The sequence below is a fragment of the Vicugna pacos genome, chromosome 5 (assembly GCF_048564905.1).
Source record: "Vicugna pacos chromosome 5, VicPac4, whole genome shotgun sequence".
In the NCBI taxonomy this organism is placed as follows: domain Eukaryota; kingdom Metazoa; phylum Chordata; class Mammalia; order Artiodactyla; family Camelidae; genus Vicugna; species Vicugna pacos.
In genome coordinates, this window is record NC_132991.1 from 40,391,381 (window position 1) to 40,418,540 (window position 27,160).

Consider the following 27,160-nt stretch of genomic DNA (forward strand, 5'->3'; position numbering starts at 1 on the left):
AAGGATAAGGACAATGTTGTTTATCTCTAAATTGCTGTGCCTAGTACCTAGGTGGTGCTCAATAGATCTTTATGGAAGGAAGAAAAGAAGGGAAGAACGTTGATGAAATTTTGTATGAATGGGGACTCTGAACTCAAACGAATGGGTCATTTGAAAATGTTACACTCACGAAGTCTAGACTAATCCAGGAGTAGGGGTGTCATGCCACCTGGATGGTTAGTAGAGTACATAGCTGGAATTGAGAGAAAACCCTTTGAGCTAATTTGTAATGTTGAAGAGGTTCACTTACAGATGAGGAGGTGAGTTAAGTGTCTGACTCTGAGTTTTTAGGTTACCTAACAAAGATGAAATCTCCACCAGTGGAGTGAAGACTCCGTTATACACTGGGGGCACTTTACTGAGTGTTAGAGCTAGAGATGCAGATTTGGAATTTATTGAAAGAACCAGTTAAGGGAGGGGAGGGTTCAAGAACAAAAGGGCAAAATTAAGCATGTCTCGAAGAGGTTCAGTGTACCCAGAGTAATTCTGCTCCAATTTTCTATCCAATCCCTGCTGTGAAAGTTTTATCCTTTTGATTCCTTCCTCTCTTTACTATCTACCTTGAAGAACTAGAAACTGGAAACTTAGTTCTCATCTCCATATGAACTCCTCTCCTTAAAAGTGTCTCTGTGTTGAATACAGTTACTTTCTTCTCTAATTGATAACATCTTTCTTTTCCTTCAGGGGCTCACTTTACTAACATCACCTGCACTTTGTAATGCAGAACCCATCATTCTTTCCTGTATACATACAGCAGTTTATCTGAATAGTACAAAAATTACCATATATTATAGCCAGCTGTATAGCTATGTTTTCCCCAGTAGTCAGCAAGTTCTTTAGTCTCAGATTTATCTTTATATGGATCTATGTGCGTGTATGAATGTACATCTATCCAGGCTCCGGGTTTACCTCTAGTATTGAGCATTCAATAAATGTTGAACGAAAAATATCTATAGTTTTATCCTTTGTACCTTTCCTTTTTCCAGAGGTTGTTGGTACTTCTAAAATTCTTTTCACTTGGGGTGGGGTGTGGGGTGGGAGTTTGGGGGCAAGAGAGAGCAGAGAGAATGAAGGCGATTCCTTATCTCTGTACAAATTTAATTCATGTTAAACTTCCTCTGTCTTTACCTAGGTCAGGTCATTCATTACTTGACAGTGACCATACAGAGTGGGTAAATATTAAGGCTCTGTAACTAGACCTGGTTTGGATTCCTGGCCTTGCTAATTACAAGTTCTGTGTCATATGAAAGCATTTATAACCTTGTTAAGCCTGATTTTTTTAATCTACAAAATGAGAATTATCATTGCTTCATGAGTTGTGAATGCTCAGTTCATGCATGATAAACACTTAGCACAAGGCTGGGCGTAACAGTCTGCTCAATAAATGGTAAGCTATTTCCAATACCTCTAAAACCATGTTAAAGTGAATTATATTTATTAAAGATGTATAAAGACAAATTTTAAAGAAGCAGGTATTGATAAATAGTAGCATAGCAATCAATTTAATTTCAGCACTACCTTCCATAAGGCAAATTCTAATAATGTGGAGATATATCCTGCAAATTTAGGATTTTGTTAAGAGGAGTACTTTTTACATTTTTTCAATGTCTAAGGGTCTCTGGTAAGCTTACTAACATGTATTTTACAAAATTAAGTTAATCCAAAGGCAGCACAAGTATTTACAGTTTTGAATTTTGAGCCTGAATGAATAAGCTTTAATGTAAGGCTCATTTAAAAAAGTTCTTATACAAAGTTGCCAATATAATTTACCAAAGAAAAAGAACCAAAGCTTAGTGTGGTTAACAGGTTGTATTTATTATTTTCTTTAGTATCTAAAAAGTAGACTATATTGTAAGATTTTGCTAAAAATAATTATTTTCATATTTTTGGAAGGTTAGTGGCAAACACGATTTACAATGAAAAGATAAAATTTTCAAACTAAAATCAGTTCATAGTCTTTATAGAATTGACAGAAGCAAGTTAAGATTCAGTTTAAATACCTGACGCAGTTTCCACATTAAAGCATTTCCAAGAAATAGAAAACTGAGATGCTTAGATAAAGCACCAGCTGTCACCATGTCACCTAATTAACACTATATCTCATGATGGAGAACAGGAGGAAAGAGGAAAGGAACACTTATAGAAAGAAACAGAACCCTGAAATTACATTTGCTTAGGGGATCCCCCGAAGGCATCTTGGTCAGGTTAATACATTTCTGAGCAGCAGAAATAGATTATAATAGTTAAGGCTCAATCAAAATCATGCATTTCATAATAAAATACAATTATTAGTAATACTAAACGTCATACAACATATTTAAAGCTTGTCATTTAAGTCAACAGTATATACATTTTCTTTTTGAATCCTTTAGGACTTTGTAGGCACACTAAAATCAATCTTCATACAAATGAAAGAAATATCAGCTCTCAAAGGGCAGGGATGCAAGTGATTGCATTTTTATGATTATGTCAAAAACAACTCTTTGTATGTATCTTTTAAAAATAATTTTAATAGTGAAAATTAATGTTTAGGATTTTAAAGTTTTCAAACATAAAACATTTTACAGAGTAATTATTTATGTGATAAGATAGAAACAACAAAACCTTGAAAAGGTAAATGAGAAAGTGAAAACTAACTTGCATACACTAATACTATAAAACACCACCGCAAACATACTCACACTTTGATCTCCTAGTTCAGGGTCTGCACAGTTTTAGTGATCATTTTCTTTCTCAAAGTTATTTTAAAAAAAAAAACATAAAGTATAGTGAAAAAGTACTTCAAAGGGGCCACTGTTCCCCAAAGAGAAATGAGAAAAATTAGCAAATGAAGGCCATAACTGTGGTTCCCTTTATTGTTGCTGATTGTTCTAGGAATCCATTCTATTAGTGAGCTGGAACTTAGCTGGAACTTGGCAAAGAATTGAGAAACCAGGAATCCAAGAACAACAACAAAACAACATTAATTTCCATTACGAAACATAAAATAAAACAAAAACCGTCAAAAACAAAACCGATGCTCTAATCAATCTTTTTCAAAAGTGGTTTGAATCAGCCCAAGAGTCTCTGTGATCGATCTCAAAGGCACTTTCTAAGAACCGCCTTTCCTCTTCCCTTAATTGGCATTTGTCCAGGCAAGTAATGATTTAATGGTCTGTAGCATTGTACTATTTTTTTAAAACAGCATCCCACATTAAGAGAGTACTTGTTTATTTGTAACTAAGTCCTCTATTAGTGGTAACTTGAATCACATCAAGTTAAAGTAGATATAAAATATATAAGGAAGCTCTTATTGTTACTCATCTCTACCACGACTCTCCCCATCCTCCAGAAGAAGCACACACCATAAAAGCCATATAGAGAAAACAAGCATTGGATTCTCAAATGACAAGTTTAACCCAATCTACTCTGCAGTGATATTAAGGGGTTCTCTTGGTTAGACTGAATAAATAATGGTAAAAGTGAATTGGACAAGGGATCTTGTGAGCACAAACTTATCCTCCATGGGTTGTAAACAACTGATTATTAAGTGATATCTTTACTTCCTCTGATCTTTGCTTTTATTTCTGATTTATACTTTCAACATTTTGAGGATATATAAAGAAGGTGAAAAGGTAGTAAGTGGGATTAGAGCTGGCTTTGAATAGTTGACTTTCCTTCAACTTTGTCAAAATGGGAATCTTCTTTGGCAGCTTGAACTTCCCTGTCACCATCTATCATGTGACTGTCTGATGTGTTTTTGTCGCTCTGCCTCAAGCGGTAACTTTTATAAGCTCGCTGAATGATGGTTGCTGAGACTGCCTCTTGTTTTCGTTTCAGAGTGGTTGTAATTGGCTCATATGTGATCTTAAAAGGGTTGGCTAACATAAATCCTGATTCTATTTCTGAAAGAACTTTCTCCATCTTCACATCTTTACCCACAACCCGCTTTGTTAAAGCAAGCAAGATGTCAAGGCAATGAATCCTGTCCCCAACAGCCATGGGAAGATCCATGGCAACGAGCTGGCCCTTGTTCGGTTTTGCCATAAAAAGAGGCGGATCAAGAGCGGCTGCAAAATCTGAAAGCTTGCTAGAGTCTATGTACTGTGTTCTATCAGGATCAAATCTCTTCCAAACCTGAAAGAATTTCCTAAAATCATCTTCACTCAATGTCTTGGCTCTTTTTTTGGAAGCCATATTTAAAAACTCCATGACAACAACAATGTACAGGTTTACAATGATCAGCCATGATATGAGGATGTAACTGACGAAATAAATAACCCCGACAAAGGGGTTGCCACAGTCTCCTCTAACCTGAGTCCCAGGGTTAATTTTATCAGGATCACAGTCAGACCCTTGACTGTTGAAAATGGCATTGAGCATCCCATCCCAACCAGCAAATATTGTAACTTGGAAAAGACAGAGCATGCTGCTGCCAAAGGTTTCAAAATTGGACACATCATTAATTCCAGCTTCCTTTTTAACATAGGCAAAATTGTACATTCCAAAGATGGCATAGACAAACATGATCAGGATGATGAAAAGACTGATGTTTAACACTGCAGGGAGGCACAGCATCAAAGGAAGCAGCAGATCATGGAACACCTTTGGTCCCTTCTCAGGACGCAGGATGTGGATGATCCGTGAGAGAAGTATCAGCTGCACAAGGGAAGGAGGTACAAGGTAGTATCCCACCATCAGAGGCAGAAATAGTCCTTGGTGTAGGAAAAGAAAGCAGGCAATACATTTAGAGGAATATAAATTGTTTTACATTTCAGTGTTTTCTCCGAATACACTGAATGTTAAGACAATTTTAATTAATCCTTCCCATATAATATTTAGCATATATTGAAAGTTTGGGTTAAACAAATACTAGTTGTGGCAATGCTCAGAGTGTTTAGCAAAATTTGGAAGAGAATTATTTCTACCATTGTTGTAGTAATATAGATCAAGCACTTCTGAAGTCACAGATGGCATGAATCCATAATACAGGACAGTAGTCACATTTTTTTTCTGATTGTAGTTAGATCAAGAAATATAGTTTAATCCAACATTTATTGGATACCTAATAAAGGTGTCATGAAAATATGCAAAGACGAATGAATAACTTCTGTCCTCAAAGACCTTATAATCTAGAGAGTAGAGGTAGACATTTAAACTACTTATAATACAGGTCAGAAAGATCTAATTGATAAATACAATTTTAAAAACCTCTGACATTCAGTCATTCACAGATCAGAATTTATTTATTTCATAAATAGTATTTGGGCACTTAGGAGCTTTAAATGTGAATTGAATTAATGAGTATTTGCCTAGAACTTTTCTTTCTGGCAGTGTGGAAGGATGAGGGACTATGGAAATGAGATATATAGCTATAAAAGAAGGTGAAATTATAATTACCATGAAAACATAAGGGATGCTCTCTGGAAGCACTGGAGAGACTGTGGTTCATTTTCAGTTGAGAAGGTGGAGAAGGAAAATCCCATGAAATTTCTACATGAAGTTTCTGAATCCGGAAGGACCATGCCTCACATTTCTGTCATTTGGTCACTGTCATTGACATCATTCTGTCTGACATTCTATCTTACTGTACCCTCCTCTCCGCAGTGCTATAGCAAACCTACTCTGACTCAAATTTTCATTTCTCCTCCATCTTCCGAACTCTTTCCATTATGCAGGAGGTATCCCATTTAACTGTAAACAACTTTTCACTTCCTCATCACTAGATTTTCTTCACTTCCTTTCTTGTCTAAAATCTGACCTTATCTTGAGGACACTATTTCCCCTGCAACACTCTCAAGCACAGACAGATCATTCTTCCCCATTCCACATTTCTCAGAGTAGAAAGGTTGAACAAGCAAGCATCTTTCTTTCCAGTGTGATTTTCAGATACTTTTCCTTCACATCAATTTTACAAAAAAAAAAAAAAAAAGAAATTTTGCCGGTCTGTGGACCACACCATTCACCTACACCGCCCCTGCCACTCCTCGGCTCTAGGACCTACTCACTCCTTCTCTTTCATATTCATTGGAGACGTTAGTACTTGGCTCACTGCTGCCATTTCCATTCTATCACCTACCATCAACAACTCATTAAAAGGCTAATCTTTCAGTCTTTGGCCTTCTTAACTTTAATAATCTCCATCGTTTAACTTTAATCATACTCATCTATGGCTGCATGCTGGATCCAGGATACCTGATCACCTGAGATCTCAAATTCAGTTTTCTCTGATTGCAATTTCCTCTTTCCAGACATCTGATTCAGTAATGCTCATTTCAGTCTCTTAGGGTTCTTTCATCCTATTTTTGTCTGTTTTCTTCCTATCAGCCCCTTCCCGTCTTTATGTACTTTTCTAGCAAGCTTCTTGTCCTTGTCTATCAATAGTTAGTTGCATTGCCTCTACTTCCAGCTACATGAGTGGAAACACAGCTGGGCAGACACTTTTATCTACACTTTATCTGCACCTTTCATTACTGACTGCCTAGAATAGTGCTTGACAATAAACATTTAAATATTGGCCCTATTCTTGTGGAGCTAACAGTCTAGTATGTGTTTTATGGGAAGCAGACAAAAAAACCCAAGCTTTTCTCTGCCTAAGACACTTTTATCCTTGATTCTTTCTTGGCTACCTCCTTATCCAGGAGGTCTTTATTTACATTCTTCTTCCTCCATGAAGTTTTCTCTGGCCCCCCTTACTGATTAGATGCACCTCACTCTATTGTGCTGCTCGCTGTAGCACCCTGAATTTCTTCCCTTAGCATAGCCGTAACAGCCCAACACTAAAATGTACTGTTTATTTGTAATCCTCAATAGATTATAAACTATGTGTATACAGAAATTATGCCTACCTTATTTGCTACAGAATTCTTTGCATATAGCATAATATCTATTCACAAAGAGGGTAATCAAATATATTTGTTAAAGAAAACACTGGGATCTCTAGAGTGAGAGGAAACTTGTGACAAATTCATTAAAGCCTAAAACTCTGGTGAAAATAGTAAACAGTTTTAGAGATTAGAGGAGAGGGAACAATAATGAGTTTGAATGGTTACAACATGCTAACACATAAAGATCCTTCTAGGGTCATCTTAGAAAAATAATGTATGTGATATACTGAAGGGGTAGTCAAGCATTTACCTGGTGGTCTGTCAGGTGAAGTCTATGTGTCAACTTAAGAAGTATTTTTAATGTCTGATACCTGTTAGGCATGTGTACATGTATGAATGCAAAAATATAAGGCACTCCTGTTGGAAATAGGGTCCTGACCTGTTTTGCTTATATGAGAGACTATAACTTAGGAGATGTTTACTATAAGAACTTGCCTGAATTAACATTGTTACAAATAAAAATCTGACTAAACAAAATCTTACCTGTGATAGAGAAAACCACCACCATAAAATCAAAAATGTTCCATGCACTGGTGAAATAGTTACAATGGAAAGCGATGAGCTTCAGCACACATTCCCCGGTGTACAGCATAACAAAAACTGAGTGACTCCAGTAGAGAGCAATGTCCATTTTTGGACTCTGTTCATCACTTTGTATCATAATGGTTATTGCTTGGAAACAGATAAGAACCATAACGATGACATTAAAAACTTGATGTGTTACCAAGTCAAAGATGAATCCTTGGAATTTGTTCTGTGTGTAGAGAAAATATGTGTAATATTCTTATTAACACGGTATTTATACCTACACATTGTCTTTAGATTTACAACTTCCCTCCCAGCATAAACAGGAGAATAAGTTAGGACTAAGTTTTTACCAAACTATAATTATACCATATAGTTCAAAGCAAACAAATGAAAAGATCATCAAAAGCTTTGTCAAGGAACATATTTTTAAATTTTGTCAAAAGCATTTGTTGTTAAGAATTTTTAAAACACATCTTAATTTGTAAGAGAGAATATATAAAGGATACTTTTTCAGAAACTTAAAAAGTGTCTAGACATTTCCTTACTCCTGGGCGAGGTATTGGTTTTTGAGAGTCCTCATACATCAGCTTCTTCAGCACACGGTATTGTTTCTTCTGTTTTACTGTTATAAAGATATTTGAACCTCCTTGGTAAAGAAATAAAAGAAAAAGATATTAAAATCGTATTTAATCCAGATTTTACCTTATGTGAATATGCATTTTAGAAAGCTTGGCAATTACTGGTTTAATCCTTTAAAAAGGCTTAACTGCAATGGACTAAATCATGCTTAACACGTCTGACTTTCTGCACAAAAATCCACACAAAACACTTATAGAAGATACCCTGGAAATGACTGACTTTCAGTTGTCTTTTGATGCACTTTCCTGTGGGTAGTCAACCCTATTTTAATTTTTTAGTTACTGAAGCTTGTCTCTTGCTAGACAGAGACAAAGGAGAAACAGAAGGGGATATCTGGAAAGGTTACCAAGGAAAGTTGAACTCAAAAGCTAAAGGTAAAGTTGGTTTGCCCTTTTTATAAACAGGAAAAATGAGAATTGGTCATATATGTGTTTTTATATGTTCCTATGTTGCTTAAGTTTCCAAATACTATCAGAAGATACTTTTTCACTATTATTTCAAAAGCACCTTGTGCCTACTTCTTCATAGCACCTTCTAGGGATTATTCATGTTTGTGTATCTAGTCCTAATTTTGGTATCTTATACAGAATACACAAAGTGAGTAAGAGTGAAAATTAAATGTGTTAATCTAGGAATTAGAAACTGTTAATGCCCAAGTCAGGACTTGGTCACTTAAAATTGATAGGGATCACCAATTTGAAGCCTCCAGAAGCAAATCCTAGGATGTTATCCCATTGGGTTGAAGTCCTTAGGAAACTGAAGCAGCCAATCAAATGTATAGTTGATCACTGATCTCTCTAATCCCATCTGATTTGTGCAGAGGCAGAGTGATTTGTTTCACAAATTCTGAACATGGCTAAACTTTGACGACATGGCTAACAGGGGAATTTAAAAATTATACTCTTCTTTGATTTATTAAAAGACTTTACTATACCTAACAGAAAGTAGGTCCCTGTGGCTAAAATAAGTGGATTTATATGACTTTTGAGATGTTTTTATTAATTCAAGAACTCCTATTTAGGTCATCTAATCAGGATTAATGACTTTCTCTACTTCTAGCAGAAAAAGCTATTCCAACTGACAAAGATGTCTCTGCTGGTTATGACTCTGAAAGTGTCCAGTAAACCAGAAAGTAAAAAAGTGTGTTTTTTTTCTTCTTGAACTTGTTCACATATTTGTGCAAATGCACGTTATTTATCAGCATGTCATTATTTACAAGCAAATATATAAAAACATTTGTAATTTTTAACTTTTACATTTGTTTGCATTTATTTGAATACAGAAAACAATGTAAAGATGAACATTTTAGCAATATTCATCAATATGCAGAAACATCAATCATTTTTTTTAAAGTACCAAATAAAAATGACATCATGCAGAATCCAAAAACCAGTTATGTGAATCTGGACGTTTTTTCCCTCTCAGGCACTTGATGAACAAAGAATATTTATACTTATCTTTACTTTATGCTTGTTGAAATTAGCAACAATAGCACCAATCAACATACTCAGAGGAAGAAATAATCCAATGATAATAAAGTCAATAAAGTAACAATACATGTAGATCGTGTCTTCAAAATTAGGCTGCATATCTACCTAAAAGTTCAATTAAAAAATAAGCAAAATAAGACAGAGCCTAGAAGATTTTTAAGGCAGTGAAAATACTCTGCATGATATTACAATGAAGGGTATATGTCATTATACATTTGTCCAAACCCATAGAATGGTAAACTGGACTTTGAGTAATCACGATGTGATACTGCAGGTTCATTCTTGGTTAAAAAAAAAAATGCAGTATTATGGTGAGTGATGTTAATAATGGTGAAAGTATGCATGTGTGAGGGCAGGAGTATATGGAAAAATCTCTGTATCTTTCTCTCAATTTTGTTGTAAACCTAAAACTGCTCCAGAAATTAAGTCTTTAAAAATAAAAATAAACTAAAAAGTGAGAAAATAAACAAAATATTGATCCTGAATTTTTAAAACGTAAGATTTGATTTGGAAAACAATTTATGACAAGAATATCCAACAATGCTACTTGAGGCAATATTTCCTATTTGTTCTTTGGTAAAGGAATATCATTGCTTTGTTTATGTGAATTTTAGAGTTTACTGCATTGGTTTAGTCATTGCTATGATAATCCTTCAAATGGGCCATTTGGTCCTCAACTATCCTATATAATCTTGGAAGGAGTTCATTGTTCAAGAAATATTCTATCTGAAATGTATTTAATTTCCATCTAGCATAAGCATTTGCTTTTACCATGTTAATTACTCAATTATTGCTTGTGTCCTGTTCCTGAATTGCAAAAATCACTTTGACTGAACCTTAACAATGGCTCTAAGATTATATTGTACTTACACCAGAAGAATCAACTGCTGAATTCATAATAGTGATCCATCCATTAAATGTTGCCTATAAAAATGGCATGTATTTAATTCTTATGGAAATCTTATGCTTCATGGCAAATAAAAATTAAAACTCAATCTGTTATTAATACTGTAAAATACGTGATTAGTAAGGCTGACCGCACTTCAATTTACTGTGTAACAGATCTTTACCATTTTCATTATTACATTTATGTTGTATATTAACAACTAATTAAATCTACTTAGCTTAACTGTAGTTAATAACTTGAAATATTTTAAGATAGCATAAATAAAAAGAGATAGATAGACGGATCAATGGTAAGTAAACATATGCTGCCCAAGTGTCATAGTTACTTGTAACTTCCATACATGTACTTTACTGAGAGGGAGGTAGGACAGAAATGATTCACCTCCTTATATCTGCTAGATGTTGGGCAATGGAGTAGCTATTCCTCAAAGCACTAAGTAAAAACAAAATAGTAGTAACCTGAGTTAGATGAAAATTGTGAACTTATTATCTGATCAGTGATGGAGGAAACAGGTTTGACCAGCACCTACCATTTCCTCTGGCAGTCATAACTTTACGTCCACTCTTTCTCCCAACAGGGCAACGGCTATATTTCACTGTTGTCTTTCCAACTAGGCTTATGCCTAGTAAGTATGTCCCATAACATGTATCTACTAACAAATAACTGCTTAAGTAATCTAAAAACAACTTTATTAATCACCTACATTTTGTTATGTTCACTTACAATATGGATGAACGTATAAGTAACAAATTCAAACATGTACTTACTACTTGAAGCAGTGAAAGAAAACTGATTCCAACATTATCAAAGTTCAGTTTTGCATTCTCCCATGACATGGATTCATTAAACACAAGGCTTTCGCATTGACTTCTATTCATGACTTCAGATATAGGAAACCTTTCTCCACTTGTTGGGTCAATACATTCATAGAACGTGCCAGCAAATAAGTGTATTCCTATGATGCTAAAAGCCAGCCAGATCATAAGGCAGACCAGAAACACATTCAATGTGGGTAAAGTTGTTTTTATCAAAGCTCTCACTACCACCTGGCATATAAAAAACAAACATGTAAACTTTAGGTAAGAAATGTGGAAGTATTTTAATTAAATTGGAAATACTTATTAATGTAATATCATGAAATAACAACAAAAAAGCTATCTTTAAATATTTAATAGGCCATATGCTGGTATTTGAATAACTTAAATAACAAATTTCAATTAAACTATGTATCAAAATTTCAGATATTCTCATAATTTTTGCACTAAAAATTATTAAAAGACAACAGAGCTGATTAGTATAAATACTGGAATAAATAATTATTTCACTGATTTAACACATTTATCCATTTCCTATATTATGCCAAAAATGGGCAAAACAACTGCAGCTGTGTAAATGCATGAGATTATTTAGAAAGCATGTGAGAGTAAAACAGGCCCAGACCCAAGTCTTGGGGATTCTAACTTTAAGGAGGATTAGCTTACAAAGGCGACGATAAAGAAGTGGCAGAGGAAAGAAGAGGAAGACCAAGAGACTGCAGATCAATGAAGCCAACGCAAGAGACCGTTTCAAGAAACAATGGGCAGCTGTGCCTCACAAAACCACAGAGCTTCTCTCTGAACCACTCTGTCTCTGGTGAGCCACTGCAGAGTGGGAACTTTGGGAAATGAATCCACCACCTTAACTTGAATGGCGGCAATAGTCTATAATCACTGCCTCCGTTTCCTCAATTCCCTTTATTCTTTTACTATGACAATCAGAATTTTATTCTTATCACTCCACTAAAGCTGTTACAGCAAATGTGAACCAGTGGCTACACCCAATAAATATTTTCAATATCTCTTTGTTATCTCTTCATCTTTCTTTTATCCTTTACGCTTTTGACTCCCTTTCCCCAACCTCACTTCTTTCTTTTTTCTGATTCACTTTTCTATCATTCTAACCTTTCCTTCCCTCAGCTGTTACTGAATACATAGCCTTTTGCCTGTAATTTCTTAATTATATTCCTTAGTTTTCTGTCCTTGAATTAATATTTTGACTTTTAATTGCTCTTTATTTTGCTTTTAATTACACTTAACTTTATCTCTAAAACTAAGTCACAGATCCTTTGTTGACTCTTCAGATATTTTAAGAGACCCACTAATGCCTCTGATGAAAAAAAATGCCCTATTAGAAAATATACATAAATGTAAGAATAAAAGCAATAAATATGGTTGAAACAAAATTTTCAGTAGTAAAGTACCCATATCTTTATTGGTCTTCATATCTTATGAGCAAAATGGCCTCAAATCTTAATAAGCATAATAAACTTTTAATAAACTAATAAGCTTTTAAATAATAAATAATCATAATAAACTAATAAACTTTTCTTCTTTATTTTTAATTAGTAGTATATACATTTGCTGTATTAATACTGTTAAACATACAAATGAGAAGACAACAAAGATTGTTAATTCATGGAAGTTTATTAATCCTAAATATAAACCTACAGATTAGATTGGAAACTTTTCTCTTACCTTCATTCTTTCAAATTGAGATAGAACTCTAAGTGCTCGAAGGAATTTAATGGACATAAGTGGTTTTAGTTCTTCCCGAGATTTGCCTATTAAACTAAGACAAAACACCTGGATATATTGAAAAAAAAAGTGAATAGGATTTAATTTTAACTTTAATCAAAAGAGTATGTAAAGTGAACTTTTATTACAGAAAAGATACACAGTCAAAGTCTACCAAGAAATTTGCAAAATATTTTAATATATATTTCAATATATCTTAATGATGATTTACAGAAAGGCATAAGAAAACCATTTTCTGTAAAAATCACTTTAAAAAGATAAAACAAAATTCTTTTCTGGTAACAGAAATATATGTTATTGAGATAAAGAAAAATTTGTATAGTTGATATTCTTTATCATCAAGGATTAACATTTATATGCATTTTTTATTTTGAAATTAGATTAAGAATCTCTGAGTGAGGGGTGTTTATTGGAGGATTTCAAGAGAAGTGAGTTGAGCTGACTTCTGTTTTACAATGGTGTGATGTATGTGGTTGCTATGTGGAAAAGAGAATGAAGGTGTGCAATGGTGGAAATAGGGGTCTCAGTTTGGAATCTATTGCAGTGAACCAACTGAGAAGTTCTGGTAGCTGGGATCAGTGTGGTACTGGTGAAGATTATGGTAAGTAGTCTAATTTTGGATGTATGATTTAAAGGTAGAGCCAACAGAATTTAAATATTTTAGAATGCTAATATTTCAAGATACTGTGCAATAAAACTATTCTGTTAATAGATTCATAGGTAACAATTAGAGTAATCCAGGAGTTAAGTGCTGAACTATTAAAATTTTAGAATCAAAGGGATGGATGTTAAACATTACAGATGAAAAAATATGAAATGTTGGTAACTGAAAATGTATAGATAGAGGGAAAAAAAGATACAAGTAAATGGAAAAGTAAGTCAGAGTAGAAGTAAAGAAGAAATAGTAAATCAAATAGCCCTTAAAATTTTTCTTGAAAATACGTACAATAACCACAAGGAAGTCTAGTTTGTACCAGCCATTAGTGAAATAGGCTTTAAGACCATATGCCATCCACTTTAGAAGCATTTCGAGAATAAAGATGTAAGTGAAGATCATGTCAGCATATTCTAATAAGATTTTAATAGTCTTTCTTTGATCAATATATATATCTTCAAAAGCCTGTGGGTACAAAATTTAAAGATTAGTGTACGTGTAAGTTCTAAAAACTCTTTTGGCATAGAGGGGGAATGAAAACCCATCTCTAGATAGTGAACATTGTCAAAGATTGTAGTCTCAAGGACTCATTGACTGGGTTTGGATTTACTAACATAATCTATATCCATTTTCTGATGCCATGTCTATAACAGACATCATTAATTGATTTAAGAAGCTCTTCTTATAGAGACTGGACTTGGCCTCACAATTGTTCTAAATAATAATCCAAAAGTCAGTTAATAAAACTGAAGAGATGGAACATTTAATCACATCTGACATGGTTCTCGTACCTAATTCCACATCTCACAGATATATGTCACTTGCTAATAGAGGAGCAGAGATTAAAAAAAAAACCCAAAACAAAAAACCAAAAAACCCAACACCTGTGTTTTCAGAAATCATGTAATTTCAGAAATTACATGAAAAAGTCACAAAGTTTGTCAGATAAACCAGTGGAAACACATGAATATGATGTAAAACTATGTTCCTCCAAAGTTTTACAGTTTTAATAGGTTAACTTCAATTTCACTGTGGGAAGCAAAATCTGATAATGTTATTCAAAGCAATTTCATAGTATTTTTAGCACTGAAAAAAGGCAATAAAGTACCAATAACCTCAGGCAGACTTGTTTCAAAGGGCATCTGAGCTCAAAAAAGTAAACAAGGATGAAAATAATCTTATGTAAAAAATGGTGTTTCCTAAAAGTCTACTATTAAATAAAAGTAAATATAGGCTAACAATAGTTACTGACCTAATTGAACCAATTATGGAGTAAAAGTGTCTGTATAGGAAGATTATAAATACCATCTAAAGTTATTTTCAAGTATTTTATTTTATTACATGTATTTACATACCGAATAGTTCCATAATGCAAAATAACATAAAAAGATATACAGAAGCCTCCACTTCAATTAAAACATTAAAAAAAAAATAGTCAAAACCAATCTGTAGCAGTTGAAGTCCACAAACTCCCTACCCATATGGAATGGGGAAGTAACTGTGAGGGGTCAGAGATGATTCTGGAATTCTGGTAGTGTTCTATTTCTTAAGCAAAGTGACAGTTACTTAAGTGCACTCACTGCTGAAAGTCCTTTATGCTATACACTTATGATTTGCATGGTTTTCAGTATGTATGGTAAATGTTAACATAAAGTTTACTTAAAAATACATGCAGTATAAAGTCTGGTTCCCAACCATGATTCCATCATCTCTGTTCTATGCATCTCACAGTTAACTATTTCTTGTGTATCATTCTCAGATCTTCTTTAATTAAACACAAGCAAATATCAATACACATTCTATTTTTATTCCTCTCCTCCATAAAATGTAGAATGCTGTACATTTTACTCTAGATCTTTCTTTTTTTCACTTATCACCAAATCTTGGAGAATTGCATTATCAGCATGCAGACAGCTGTCATATTTTACAGAAAGCTGCACAGTATACTATTGGATGATTGTACCACAGTATATTTAAAGTCACCTAATATGGATTAATTTTGCTTTTCAATCTTTTGCTATTACAAAAAATTCTTCAGTGCATAGCCTTGTAAATACATTTAATACATGTTTAGATTTTAGGATAAGTTCCCCAAATTAAGATTATTGGGTCAATGGGTAAATATATTTGTAGTTCACAGGTCCTTAAAAGTATATGCAATATTTTTCTTTCCTTATGGAACAGATATCAAGGTACTAGCACAATATGTGCATATTATTAAACTATTTCATATATGAAATTTTATTAAAATAAGAAGAATTGGGTATTTGTTAACATTCTGCTTTCCTGTTGTCATTAATATATTTTGAAATTGTATTATTTATTTAATATTGATTGAGGCATAAACAGATTCTCTAAGAAGCTGTAATGTTGTATCTTCCAAAATTAAAATCATAGAATATGAAATGTGGTGTTATAATAAGTATTCTGGGGAAAAGTAATTTGACATGGTGACTTCATGAATAAACAGACTTAAATGCATTTTTTTCCCCATAAGAATCTCACATAGTCTCACTTACCAGAGCACCCGTGCTGAGTAGAGTGACAAGGCCAATGAAACCCTTAAAACAATTGTTTTCTACTATTTTGCAGCAAGTTTTCCTTATGTTCTGCCAGATTTTTCCTTTCTTGGATTCTCTACTGATTTGAGCAGATGAAGATCTTCGTCCATAACCTGCCAAGAATGAAACTATTCATATAAGAACAAAAATACAGAAAATGCATGAAAAAATAAACATCTCAAATGTTATAGTATTTGTTTACAAAATTTAATATAGGTGGTCTCTGACATAAAAACATTTGATTTTTACCCCAACTGTAGTGACCACTGCAATCATTGAGGAAACAAAGAAAAACTTAACTTGTGAGTTTGGTAATAGTGGGAGGAAAGAAACTGTGAAAGGCAGAGATGACTTAGAATATCCTCTTACCCTGCTGAACAGAGTCTGAGAATAGAACTTACCCCCACGCTTACCTCCACCTCCACTTAAAAAACACACATAACACACACAACACACACCATCTTCTGAATATTACTTTTGTATAATGCCTGAAAACTTATCCTCTGAAGATTCACATGGCATAACAAGCATTTCCATTTAAATATACAAATATTTATCACATGTTAAGATACATAATGTCAGTAAAGTCAATTAAATTAAACCCACTTCTTAGGTGGCATGGGAACAGAAATTTTGATTGAGACTATTTAAGGAGCTAGCCTGGATTCCGAAGTACTTTGTGGGTAGGGGACATGTGAATGAGGTTGAATTCTACCTTCTAGTCAAGAGAGTTAGCATAAGGAAAACCTGAAGCTTGAGAAGGGAGTGATTAATAGGTAAGAACATGAAGAACAGAGGATGGGTGGAGTTTAAAGTCAACATATTTTAGAATTTACCATAGAGTCAATTTATACATCTTTGGTCAGAAAAATATAGGAAATGTTTCCTTTTTGGTTTTAGATGATACATCTCCTAGGCCTCAAGCTACTGAGAGCAGATTCTTATTTTGAATACAGGAATTTGGGCATTCAGCAGTTACCATTTTGATGATTTCCAGTGATTTCAAATATTCTGAACCTATAGTTATTTGTTAATCTTGTTAGGAAACTAATTTGAATTAGTTTGAATTAAGTCATTGAGAGGTGCATGCTATGTATCTAGTGAGTCAGTCAACTGATTGAAGCCTTATATATATGTCTTAATATACATGTGGAATATAGAAGCACATGACTATTGCATGATTTATTTTCCTATGAAAGTTATAGGATGTTTTCATATGAGTATTTTAAATATTGACCCTATTCCATGGGTTATAAAAACATACACACACACACACACACTAATTTAATCTTTTTAATAATCTCATGAAGTGAGTCTTATTAATGTCCTCATTTTACATATTAGGAAGTGAGTCAGAGAGAGGAAAAGTAAAATCTAGTCAATGGTGGACTGAGATTTGAACTCAGGCTATCTGATTTCAGAACCAATCATCTTAATTACTGCATTAGGTGCCCTAGGAAGTAGGTCTCTTCCCTCTTTTTCAAATACTGACTTTTTCCTTGATACTTACTATAAATTTCTATTGGGATTCACATGGGTATATGCACATGTGCATTTGCGTATTCCTTAGTCAAATTAATACACTTTTAAAAATTAAAACTGTATTTAATAGTATTATTTAAGTTAGGAGAAATTTAGTCTAATTTCAATATAGTGATCAAAGGAACTTATTTTTTTCTTACCATTTTTAAGATGCTTTGGCTTTTCATGCTCATAAACCATTTCTTCCTCTTCAGAGATAGCAATATCAACTGTACTACATTCAGATGAGCTAGATTGCTTTACCTTCTGAAAAGTAAAGTCCCACCAAAAACATTGTGATTAAAGTTTCACTTACTCACTGTAGTCAAAGTTTATTTCATTTTCAGAAAAAGGAACATTATGTACAGAAAGACTTCTGTCAAGTGCAAAAGATTTTAGGCCAATTTCCTGATTGATACTAAAATGCATATATATCTCTGGGAGTTGAAGTTTTAAAAAAATAATTTTAAAGTTTAACTGAAGCAAAAATAATTTTTACATTAAAATTAACAGTTAGTTAATAACACTGTTCTCCTAAAAGATGTATAGGCTATCTCTAATTTCTAAAAGGAAAGATCTAGTTAGAGTATATAAAATAGGAAATTATGAATATTTTGTTCTACCACTTCACTTTTTGCACAATAGTGTCAGGAAATAAAATTAGGAAGTTTTGTTTGCTTTAGACTAGATATAGTCAATTGTAAGATATTATAGTGCTCAATTAAAAAAATAAAATATCTAGCAGGATATTACTCTTAAATAAACAAATCTTTTAAAAATAATTTCATTTCCCTTTGTATTCTCTTTATTCTTGATGAAATAAGGGTATAACAATGCACTGATTTGGGAGTAGACAACAAATGAATATTATATAATGTTTAGGCATTCAATAACTAAAATTATACAATTTATATTTAAATGCTTTATTAGAGTTTTAAAAAACTACCACATAAACTATTTAATGTGATTTTCCCCAAACCCTGTGCATAGTTGTCATTCTAAATTTATAAATAAATAATTAAGATTAAAATTATAAATCACTTTGGTAGAAGGTTACTTAATGGCATCAGAAAGTAACCATGATATATTGCTACATTATGAAAAAATAAGTTACAAAATCTGATGTAAAGTTTGATGCTACTTTTATAACATTTATATAGTTATATATTTGTAATAAAAGATGAAGGTTTAAATAACAAAGAAATAAAAGTATGTATCTCTGAATTATCAGATCACGTGTGATTTTTATATTTTATTCTTTTGCTTTTGGTAGATCAATGTCTTAAGTACTCATGGCCTACATAATATGGAAAGTGTCTGACTAAATAAATATATAACAAAATATATAAATGAATAAATCTTCTGTGAGTAGTTAACCAATCAACAGGACCAAATAACTATGCATTTAAATGACAACTTCTGAGACATCGACATTTACAGTTACATTAAGTTCCATCTTTCCTGTAGACTTTCATATCTCAGACTTTCTAATGAGATTGGCAAGAAGTTTCCCAGAACATTTACACATGATGTAGCAATTTTACCCAGAAATGGATGGTAGTACATGTCTTATGTTGTTATTGTAATTTAAATAAAATAAGCTAGCATTCTATAAATGTTCATAAATGTTTGTTTTAAGTGAAGATATAGAAGTGTGCTGAAGAAAAGTTTTTTCATTTTCTAACAATGGTATTAATTAAAGGAAAATGAACCTAAGAATACCGGGTGTGCTAAGAAGTGAGAATGTTTCTTTAAAACAAAGATGCCTTCATGAGAAACTGAAAGGACTTTGAATAATTGAAACTTAATTCCTGTTAGAAGGCCAATTTGATAAGTTACTGCAGAGAGAAGATGCCAAGCCAGAAGAGGTCTGGGAGACAAGATGATCCCAGAGACTTTGGGGACTTGGAAAGAGACATTTTCTGCCCCTCCCCATGCCTGTGGATGATCTAAAATGACTCCCTAGTGAGGTTCTAATGCAAGAGGCTCACAGTGCAGATGTGATCTCTATAGATGTAGCTTCATATTAGAAAATATCTCTTTCTAAGATATTATGCTCTTGCAAATGAAGATAATAAGTGCCCAATAGGGCATACATTTTAGAAGCTAAGTCAACAGCAGTATCTGCCCTTCTTTGAATGTGACCCTTTCCTGTTTTTTTGGGTTTTTTTTTGGCCAGGGGTTTATAAAGTTACAAAATGTTCACAATTCAAACAGGTGTTTTTCCTTTGTTCTTAGTTCAACTCAGTTATATATGTTATATGTTGCAGAAACAAACTGATGAGAATCTTAAAATTTTAGCAAGCAAAAAAGCATCTTGGCAATCTTCTAGTCCAATCTTACATTTTAAAGATGATAAAGCCAAGGAGAGTTTAGTGATTTCTCCAATAATATACATTGATTTAAAAAACTTAGTTTTCTTCAATATGCTTTTAATCACCCCACACTGCTTGCTTACTGATAGAATAATTAAATTATCTAATGTTTATAAGTGCATACTATATACCAGGCATTATTCTATACACTATTAAGCTATTTTTCTTAATTCTTCTATCCTCCCTGAGAAATAGATACACTTTTACCCTCATTTATAGACAAGGAAACTGAAGCTTAGAAAGCTTGAGAAACTTGATTAGAAGCACAAAATCAGGCTCAAGGAGTTCTATAGCTAGGATTGAATGGGCAATCTAACTCTGGAACATCCCCACTGATTCGCTTCCTTACCAAAAATGCCTTCAATCAACAATGAGCAATCATGACACTGAAACAACTTACCTCTTTGCTGCTTCCATCACCTGACTTGCTCTGAATCTCCTTATTGTCCAGATTTTCTATATCAGATTCCTCTGAAGCAATCGGTACTGTTTCTGAGACACTCGGACTAGGGATAAGTGATTGACTTTCATTTTCAGTCACTGTGTTTTTCTTTGTGCCATTGCTTTTTTCTTTATCTTTGAGGAAATCTTGGGTGTTGCTCAGTTCAGAAAGAGTATGGTCAGAAATGTTCTCTTTAACATATATATCACTGACGTTGTCCATTGTTTCCTCTAGAACATTTTGTTTTTTGCATAATATTTTAGAAAACACATAATTTATTCCTTTTTTAATCCTTGCTATTGCACGCTGGAGATTTTTTGCTTCATTATTCTCTTCCATTGTTGCAGCCTTGTATGAACTAAATGAGCTGACCAATGCCAGAAACAGGTAAAGTATCTGAATGAGGAAGTAAATGAGGTTAAATGTTATCTCATTTTTTTGGTTTCTTTCGGAACTACCACAACAAAAATCTATCTTTTTAAAAAGCTGACCTGAGATTTGAAAATAGCATACAAACTACAATGGTGTTTAGACTCTTCAGTTCTTACTCATCTACAGTGGGTCAGGTGCTGTGCCAAGAGTTTGTATAACCAGAACTCATCGTAAGGTCATAACATTCTATGAAATATCATTTGTTTCTCTTTTACAGATGTGAAGGACAAAACTTAAGGATGCCTAGTACCAAAGGTCATACAGGTTGAACTCAAGTCTGTCTTATTCCAAAGCTTGTTTTCTTTCACTAAGCTAGGTGAGAAAATGAATTGCTATTCCAGGTGGCTGACTTCTCTTCAGCCTCAACCCAGGAAGATGTGTAATGACATCCTCATTGGTTCTGCAAACCCCTAAGGAATCTCACGGGGGGAAAGCTATCCCTGGTTCTGAAGCCCACATTTAATTCTCCTTGTGACATGTAAGCATAGGAATTGGGTAGGTTAGTTGATTCTCTGTGGTATTTCATTTAGTCAAATAAGAAAGAGATGAGTGATGGAAGAATTATTCCTAATGTTTGCAAGCTATTCTGAACACAAGAATAGTGTGTATTTTGACCTTTGCTGTCACTGAGAAATATGATTAGGGCATCTTAAGTTTCCAGAGAATCAGATTTCTATTTTGTTTGTGATTGTAGAGTGCAGATTATAATGTTGGCATTTAGTGTTTCAGATTTATACTGATTATTCTCTTGGACTTAGAGTAATTACTTGAGTCTTTTGCAGTTTTATCTCCTCTCTTCAGATATTTGAGCTTTTGAAGATTTAATTTACTTTATGCATTACATTATTTTTAAAGGGAAAAATTCAAATGGTAGACATATGTAAGAATATGTATAAAATTTGCATAATATTTTGCTGCCTGTATTTCTGATTTCTTCACATATTAAGATTTGCTCTTTAAAACAGTTATACTGATAATTTACATGTACATAAAATAAAATAATTAAGTATATGAAGATATGCAACATTCATTTGTTAAAATTTCTTTCAGAATTTTGGAACTATGTGAAGAGATGAATTCTCAATTTATTAGAATTCTCTAATAAATTGCTGTGTTTCTCATGTACATATGCACCTAAAATAAAATGAAGTACCTATCAATTCATGTTCAGTTCTAATGGATTATTTTTGCTTCTCAATACCTAGATATTTATATATCTTAGGAACAGAAAGAACCCAAATATCAAAACACTTTTGCTCCCTACATGCTCCCTACAGACATATACATGCATACAAACATATACAGTGAAAAAAATTTTTAAGTTTGAAAATTAAAAAACTAAAAAATTGAAAATGAAGTTTCAAAAGACTTCGGAATCGTGTTTAAAAAAAGACTTTATAATACTATAAAATGCTACTGTTTTGTTATAAGCATGCTCTGAATTAAAAATAGCCTAGTCTCTTAAAAGATTAATAGGAAGAGTCATGATCCGTTCCTTGAGGGACCTTACAGTTTAATAAGGAATATAGACAGGTACATTAACAATTAGACATAATGCCAATGTGATGTGCATGATAGGGGTATGCCCAGGGTAAACAGAAGCAATGAGGAAATAAACTGATACAATGGAGTCTAACCTGTGATTTTTTTTACTCTTTTGGGATATGTACTTCTTTGTTTTGTTTTGTACTTTGTTCTATTTCTGCTATCCTTTTTTTTTGAAAATTGAAGTACAGTCAATTACAATGTTTCAATCTCTGGTGTACAGCACAATGTCTCAGTCATGCATATACATCTATATATTTGTTTTGGGAGATGTACTTGATCTCTATGACTTATAAGTAAAAAAGTAAATATTGAGTCCTTTTTTTTCCTATTAGAATTTTTTCTTATAAGCTATTTCCTTTTCTTAGAAGTAAAAGGTACTTCAATTCATGTAACACCACTTCAATTACTAGAAATTTAAAAGTTAAAGTGTTCCTTCTTAGTTAATGCACAATACTTTTATAGACCAGTAGTTTTCAAACTTTGCTGCACAATCTAATCAAATAAGGATTTTTAAAAAATCTGATGACAAGGGTATATTCACCTACTGATAAAATCAGAGTCTCTGGGAATGAATCTAAATTATTAGCACATCTTTATTAATTCCCCAGGTAATTCCAGTCAAATCTGACAACGAGTGCTACATTTAAGTGCTTCTTAAAATTTAATGTGCATACAAATCACCTGGGAATATTGTTAAAATGTAGATTTGGCTTCCATAGGTATGTGATGGGGTCTGAGAGTCTGCACTGGTAACTATCTCCTACATAATGCCAGTGCTACCTAGAGTAGCAGGTTGTACACCAGTGCTATCTAATGGAAATATGATGCACATCACACATGCAATTTGACAGTAGTCACATTCAAAGTGTAAACAAAATTGGAGAAATTAATTTTACTAATATGTTATATTTAACTAAATGTATCAAAATATTATAATTAAAATGAATTCAATATAAAAACTATTAATGAAATAATTTACATTCTTCTTTGGGGTAAGACTTCAAATTCAGTGTATTTTACACTTATAACACATCTCAAAGTGGACCACTCATATTTTAACTGATCAATGGCCACTTGTGGCTAGACGCCACCATACCAGACAGCACACTTATAGACTGCTAGCTCCCTTCAGTCCTCATCATGAAAATACCAGACTCCAATATATTAGTTTTTCAAGGAAAATGTAAAAGCATGGATTACTTACCAATAAGTTTCCAATTAAAATCACCATCATGTAAAAAGGAATACAACTGAATTGGCTTGCTACCTTAAAGCAATCCCATAAAGTCTCTATCCACTCTCCACAGAGAATCCGGAACACATTCAGGAAGGAGTGGAAGAAATCATGCATGTGCCAGCGTGGGAGTTGACAACCTTCGTCTATGTTGCAGACACATTCTTTGTAATTGGAACCAAATAGCTTCAGGCCAATCACAGCAGAAAAGAATGTGAATGTGAACAACAGCAGGACTAAGTCTTTCAAGGCCACCAACGAGTTACTAAGAGTCAGCATCAGAATATTAAATGTTGGCCAATATTTCCCCAACTTGAAAATTCGCAACTAATAAAGCAATGTAAGAACAATGAGAATAAGGAAAAACAACAAAAAATCTGGTCACTATTCATTACGATGTACATTTAAAATTTTTATCAGCATCATACACATACCCATATGTAGTCTTTAATGTAATGTTCAGTTTTGAGTATTATTAATATTAACCACTGAAAATTTATTTTATGTACAGTTCTTAATACATATTCTGTATTTTTTTCACTAAATCATGCATATCATCTTCTATCGATCTGTCAATTCCCATTCAATATTATGCTGTTGTAATTACTCTAGTTTTATGTTTTAATATCTGGTAAAGCAAGTTTCCATTCTTTGTTTTGTTTTTTGCAATATATTGAATATTTTCGTACATTTTGACATATAAGTGATATTGGAAAAGTCTTTAGGTTCCATCGAATTCCATTGACAATTCTATTGTGTATTTATATTTAAAAATAACATATGAAAGACTAAACACTACATTCTAAGTTTAGCTTGAATATTTCACTTATTTTCACTAGATTTTAAAATTTCTATTTATATGGCACAAAATCACCTTAATATTTGGGTCATCTAAAATCTGAATATTATTTTTATATGTGCTATAACTTTGCCAACTTTTTCTGGTATATAGTTGGCTTTCTGGACTCAAGGATAGAACTTAACATTTATTAATTTAAAACTTAATCATCTTAGATCCAGTCTTTCAGATATTTTGATACTGTCTTTTGTCACATCGTCTATATTTCCCAGTCTCATTTCACCCATAAATTTGATAAATACATGTTTTATATACTTCTCTTACTTGTTAGAAAAGTTTATAGATAAGAACTTAAGATACAGTTTTGAAGAATTATTTGGATAAGATCAAATCTACTTAATTGTTCTTTATTCCTGATACATTCCTTCAACTTATTACCAGAATGAGACAATATTTTTTTTATCAAATGCTCAACATTTCCATAAATATCATTCTAATAACATTGTTTCTTTGCCTATTTTGTGATGTTTTTACCAGCACCTATATTGTAGGCATATAGTGATTTCAACTTAATTTTCATAATAACGTTCTATTGGCCTGACTATTGTTCTTTTCAAAGTTTCCTACCCTACATTTAGAAATACTCACCTGAATCTAGTTCTTTAGTTACACATTGGCATTCAGCTTCTGGAACTCTTTATTATTCTGCTTCTCAAAACTGACCCAGGCCCATTTTCTAGATATATCTTCCAAATTTGCTGCATATCTGGCTTATTTCCTTTAATGCCTGGTCCAAATAACAGCATTGGAGACTGCTTACTCTTTCCTGGGTTACTTTCTAAGCTCGTTATATATGATTTAATTCATTTAATACTCCCAATATACCAACAGGATAAGTATTCTTCTCGTTTTGTGTATAAGGAAACTGAGATAACTTTTCATAAAATAAAATTTAGGTCTTGGATTCTACTTACCACCCTGAATGATCGAAAAACAGCCAATCCATGAAAACTTGTTACATAAAATTCTGCCAAACCATGGAACACAATTAGGCTATCATAAATGTTCCAACCTACTTGGAAATACCCATATGGATGCATGGCAATTATTTTAAAAATCATTTCTGTTGTGAAAATTCCAATAAACACCTAATAAGAAACAAAATGCAGGAATGAGAGTGTGATTCCAATAGCTTTATCAAAACCATCATACACAGACAATGTAATTTTTCACTGATACATTCTTCATATTTCCTCTGTCAAGATCTGGTTAGTTTTGAAGTCTATTACAAGGACAGACTCATACATTTTGCTGAACAATCTAATGCCAAACACTATATAGAATCTTCAATTACTTTAATAAAAGCAATCCTGGAAGAACACAAAAGAATATTTCCAAGTGAAAATATTTTCATTTTGAATAGTTCTTTTTGGGATATGGGGCACGTATTAAGAAATTTAATGTTTTAAATTTGAAAGTTTTTTTTAAGTTTATATGATCCAGAAAAAAGTAAACCTATAGAAACTGTCATTTGAAAACTATACTGGCAGAAATAAATAAATTATGGTTTTGGTGTCAAGTAAATGTATAGTTCAAAATGGGAGTAGTTGGCTGTTTGTATTAATATCAAGCAACTAAACAAAAAAAGCAAATTAAATTAAACAATATATATTTGTTGGAATATGACTTGTTTTTAAACTCACAGAAATCTTTGTATTTTTATTGAAATATAGTTGATTTACAATGTTGTATTAGTTTCAAGTGTAGAGCAGAGTGATTCAGTTATATATTCTTTTTCAGATTCTTTTCCATTATAGGGTCTTACAAGATATTGAATATAATTCCCCATGTTATACAGTAGGTCAGTGTTGTTTATCTATTTTATATATAGTAGTATGTATCTGTTAATTCCAAACTCCTAATTTAGCCCTCCCCAACCTATTTCCCCTTTGGTAACCATAAATTTGTTTTCTATGTCTGTGAATCTATTTCTGTTTGTGAATAAGTTCATTTGTATCAATTTTTTAGATTCCATGTATTAGTGATATCAAGATATTTGTCTTTCTCTGACTGACTTACTTAGTATGATAACCTCTAGGTCCATCCATGTAGCTGCAAATGGCATTATTTTATTCTTTTTTATGGCTGAGTAATATTCCATTGCACATATACCACATCTCCTTTATCTATTCATCTACTGCTTCCATGTCTTGGCTATTGTAAATAGTGCTACTATGAACATAGTACGGGTGCATGTATTTTTCAAATTACAGTTTTTGTCTTTTCCAAATATATGCCCAGGAGTGGGATTGCTGGATCATATGCTAAGTCTAATTTAGTTTTTCCCCCACACTGTTTTCCATAGTGGCTGCACCAATTTATGTTCCTACCAACAGTGTAGGAGGGAGGGTTCCCTTTTCTCCACACCCTCTTGAGCCTATAATATTTGTAGACTTTTTGATAATAAAAGGATCAATTCAAGAAGAGGATATTACACTCCTTAACATATATGCACCCAATATAGGAACACCTAAATACATAAAACAAATAC

The 27,160-nt window shown here is 32.8% G+C and overlaps 1 protein-coding gene across 1 annotated transcript in view; it reads right to left on the minus strand.

Annotated features, from left to right (window-relative positions):
- Positions 1 to 1,886: 1,886 nt before the first annotated feature.
- Positions 1,887 to 27,160, minus strand: part of SCN7A (sodium voltage-gated channel alpha subunit 7) — a 70,485-nt gene continuing 45,211 nt past the window's right edge. Inside the window, exons 13-25 of the mRNA XM_031678410.2 lie at positions 25,584 to 25,757; positions 23,781 to 24,137; positions 20,555 to 20,992; positions 17,941 to 18,046; positions 16,217 to 16,371; positions 13,989 to 14,162; positions 12,983 to 13,090; positions 11,237 to 11,515; positions 10,433 to 10,486; positions 9,530 to 9,667; positions 7,979 to 8,083; positions 7,389 to 7,659; positions 1,887 to 4,733 (exon numbers count right to left, since the gene is read on the minus strand). Of these exons, the coding sequence (XP_031534270.2) occupies positions 3,667 to 4,733; positions 7,389 to 7,659; positions 7,979 to 8,083; positions 9,530 to 9,667; positions 10,433 to 10,486; positions 11,237 to 11,515; positions 12,983 to 13,090; positions 13,989 to 14,162; positions 16,217 to 16,371; positions 17,941 to 18,046; positions 20,555 to 20,992; positions 23,781 to 24,137; positions 25,584 to 25,757 (3,426 nt within the window). The 3' untranslated portion in view covers positions 1,887 to 3,666. The remainder of the gene's footprint in view (positions 4,734 to 7,388; positions 7,660 to 7,978; positions 8,084 to 9,529; positions 9,668 to 10,432; positions 10,487 to 11,236; positions 11,516 to 12,982; positions 13,091 to 13,988; positions 14,163 to 16,216; positions 16,372 to 17,940; positions 18,047 to 20,554; positions 20,993 to 23,780; positions 24,138 to 25,583; positions 25,758 to 27,160) is intronic.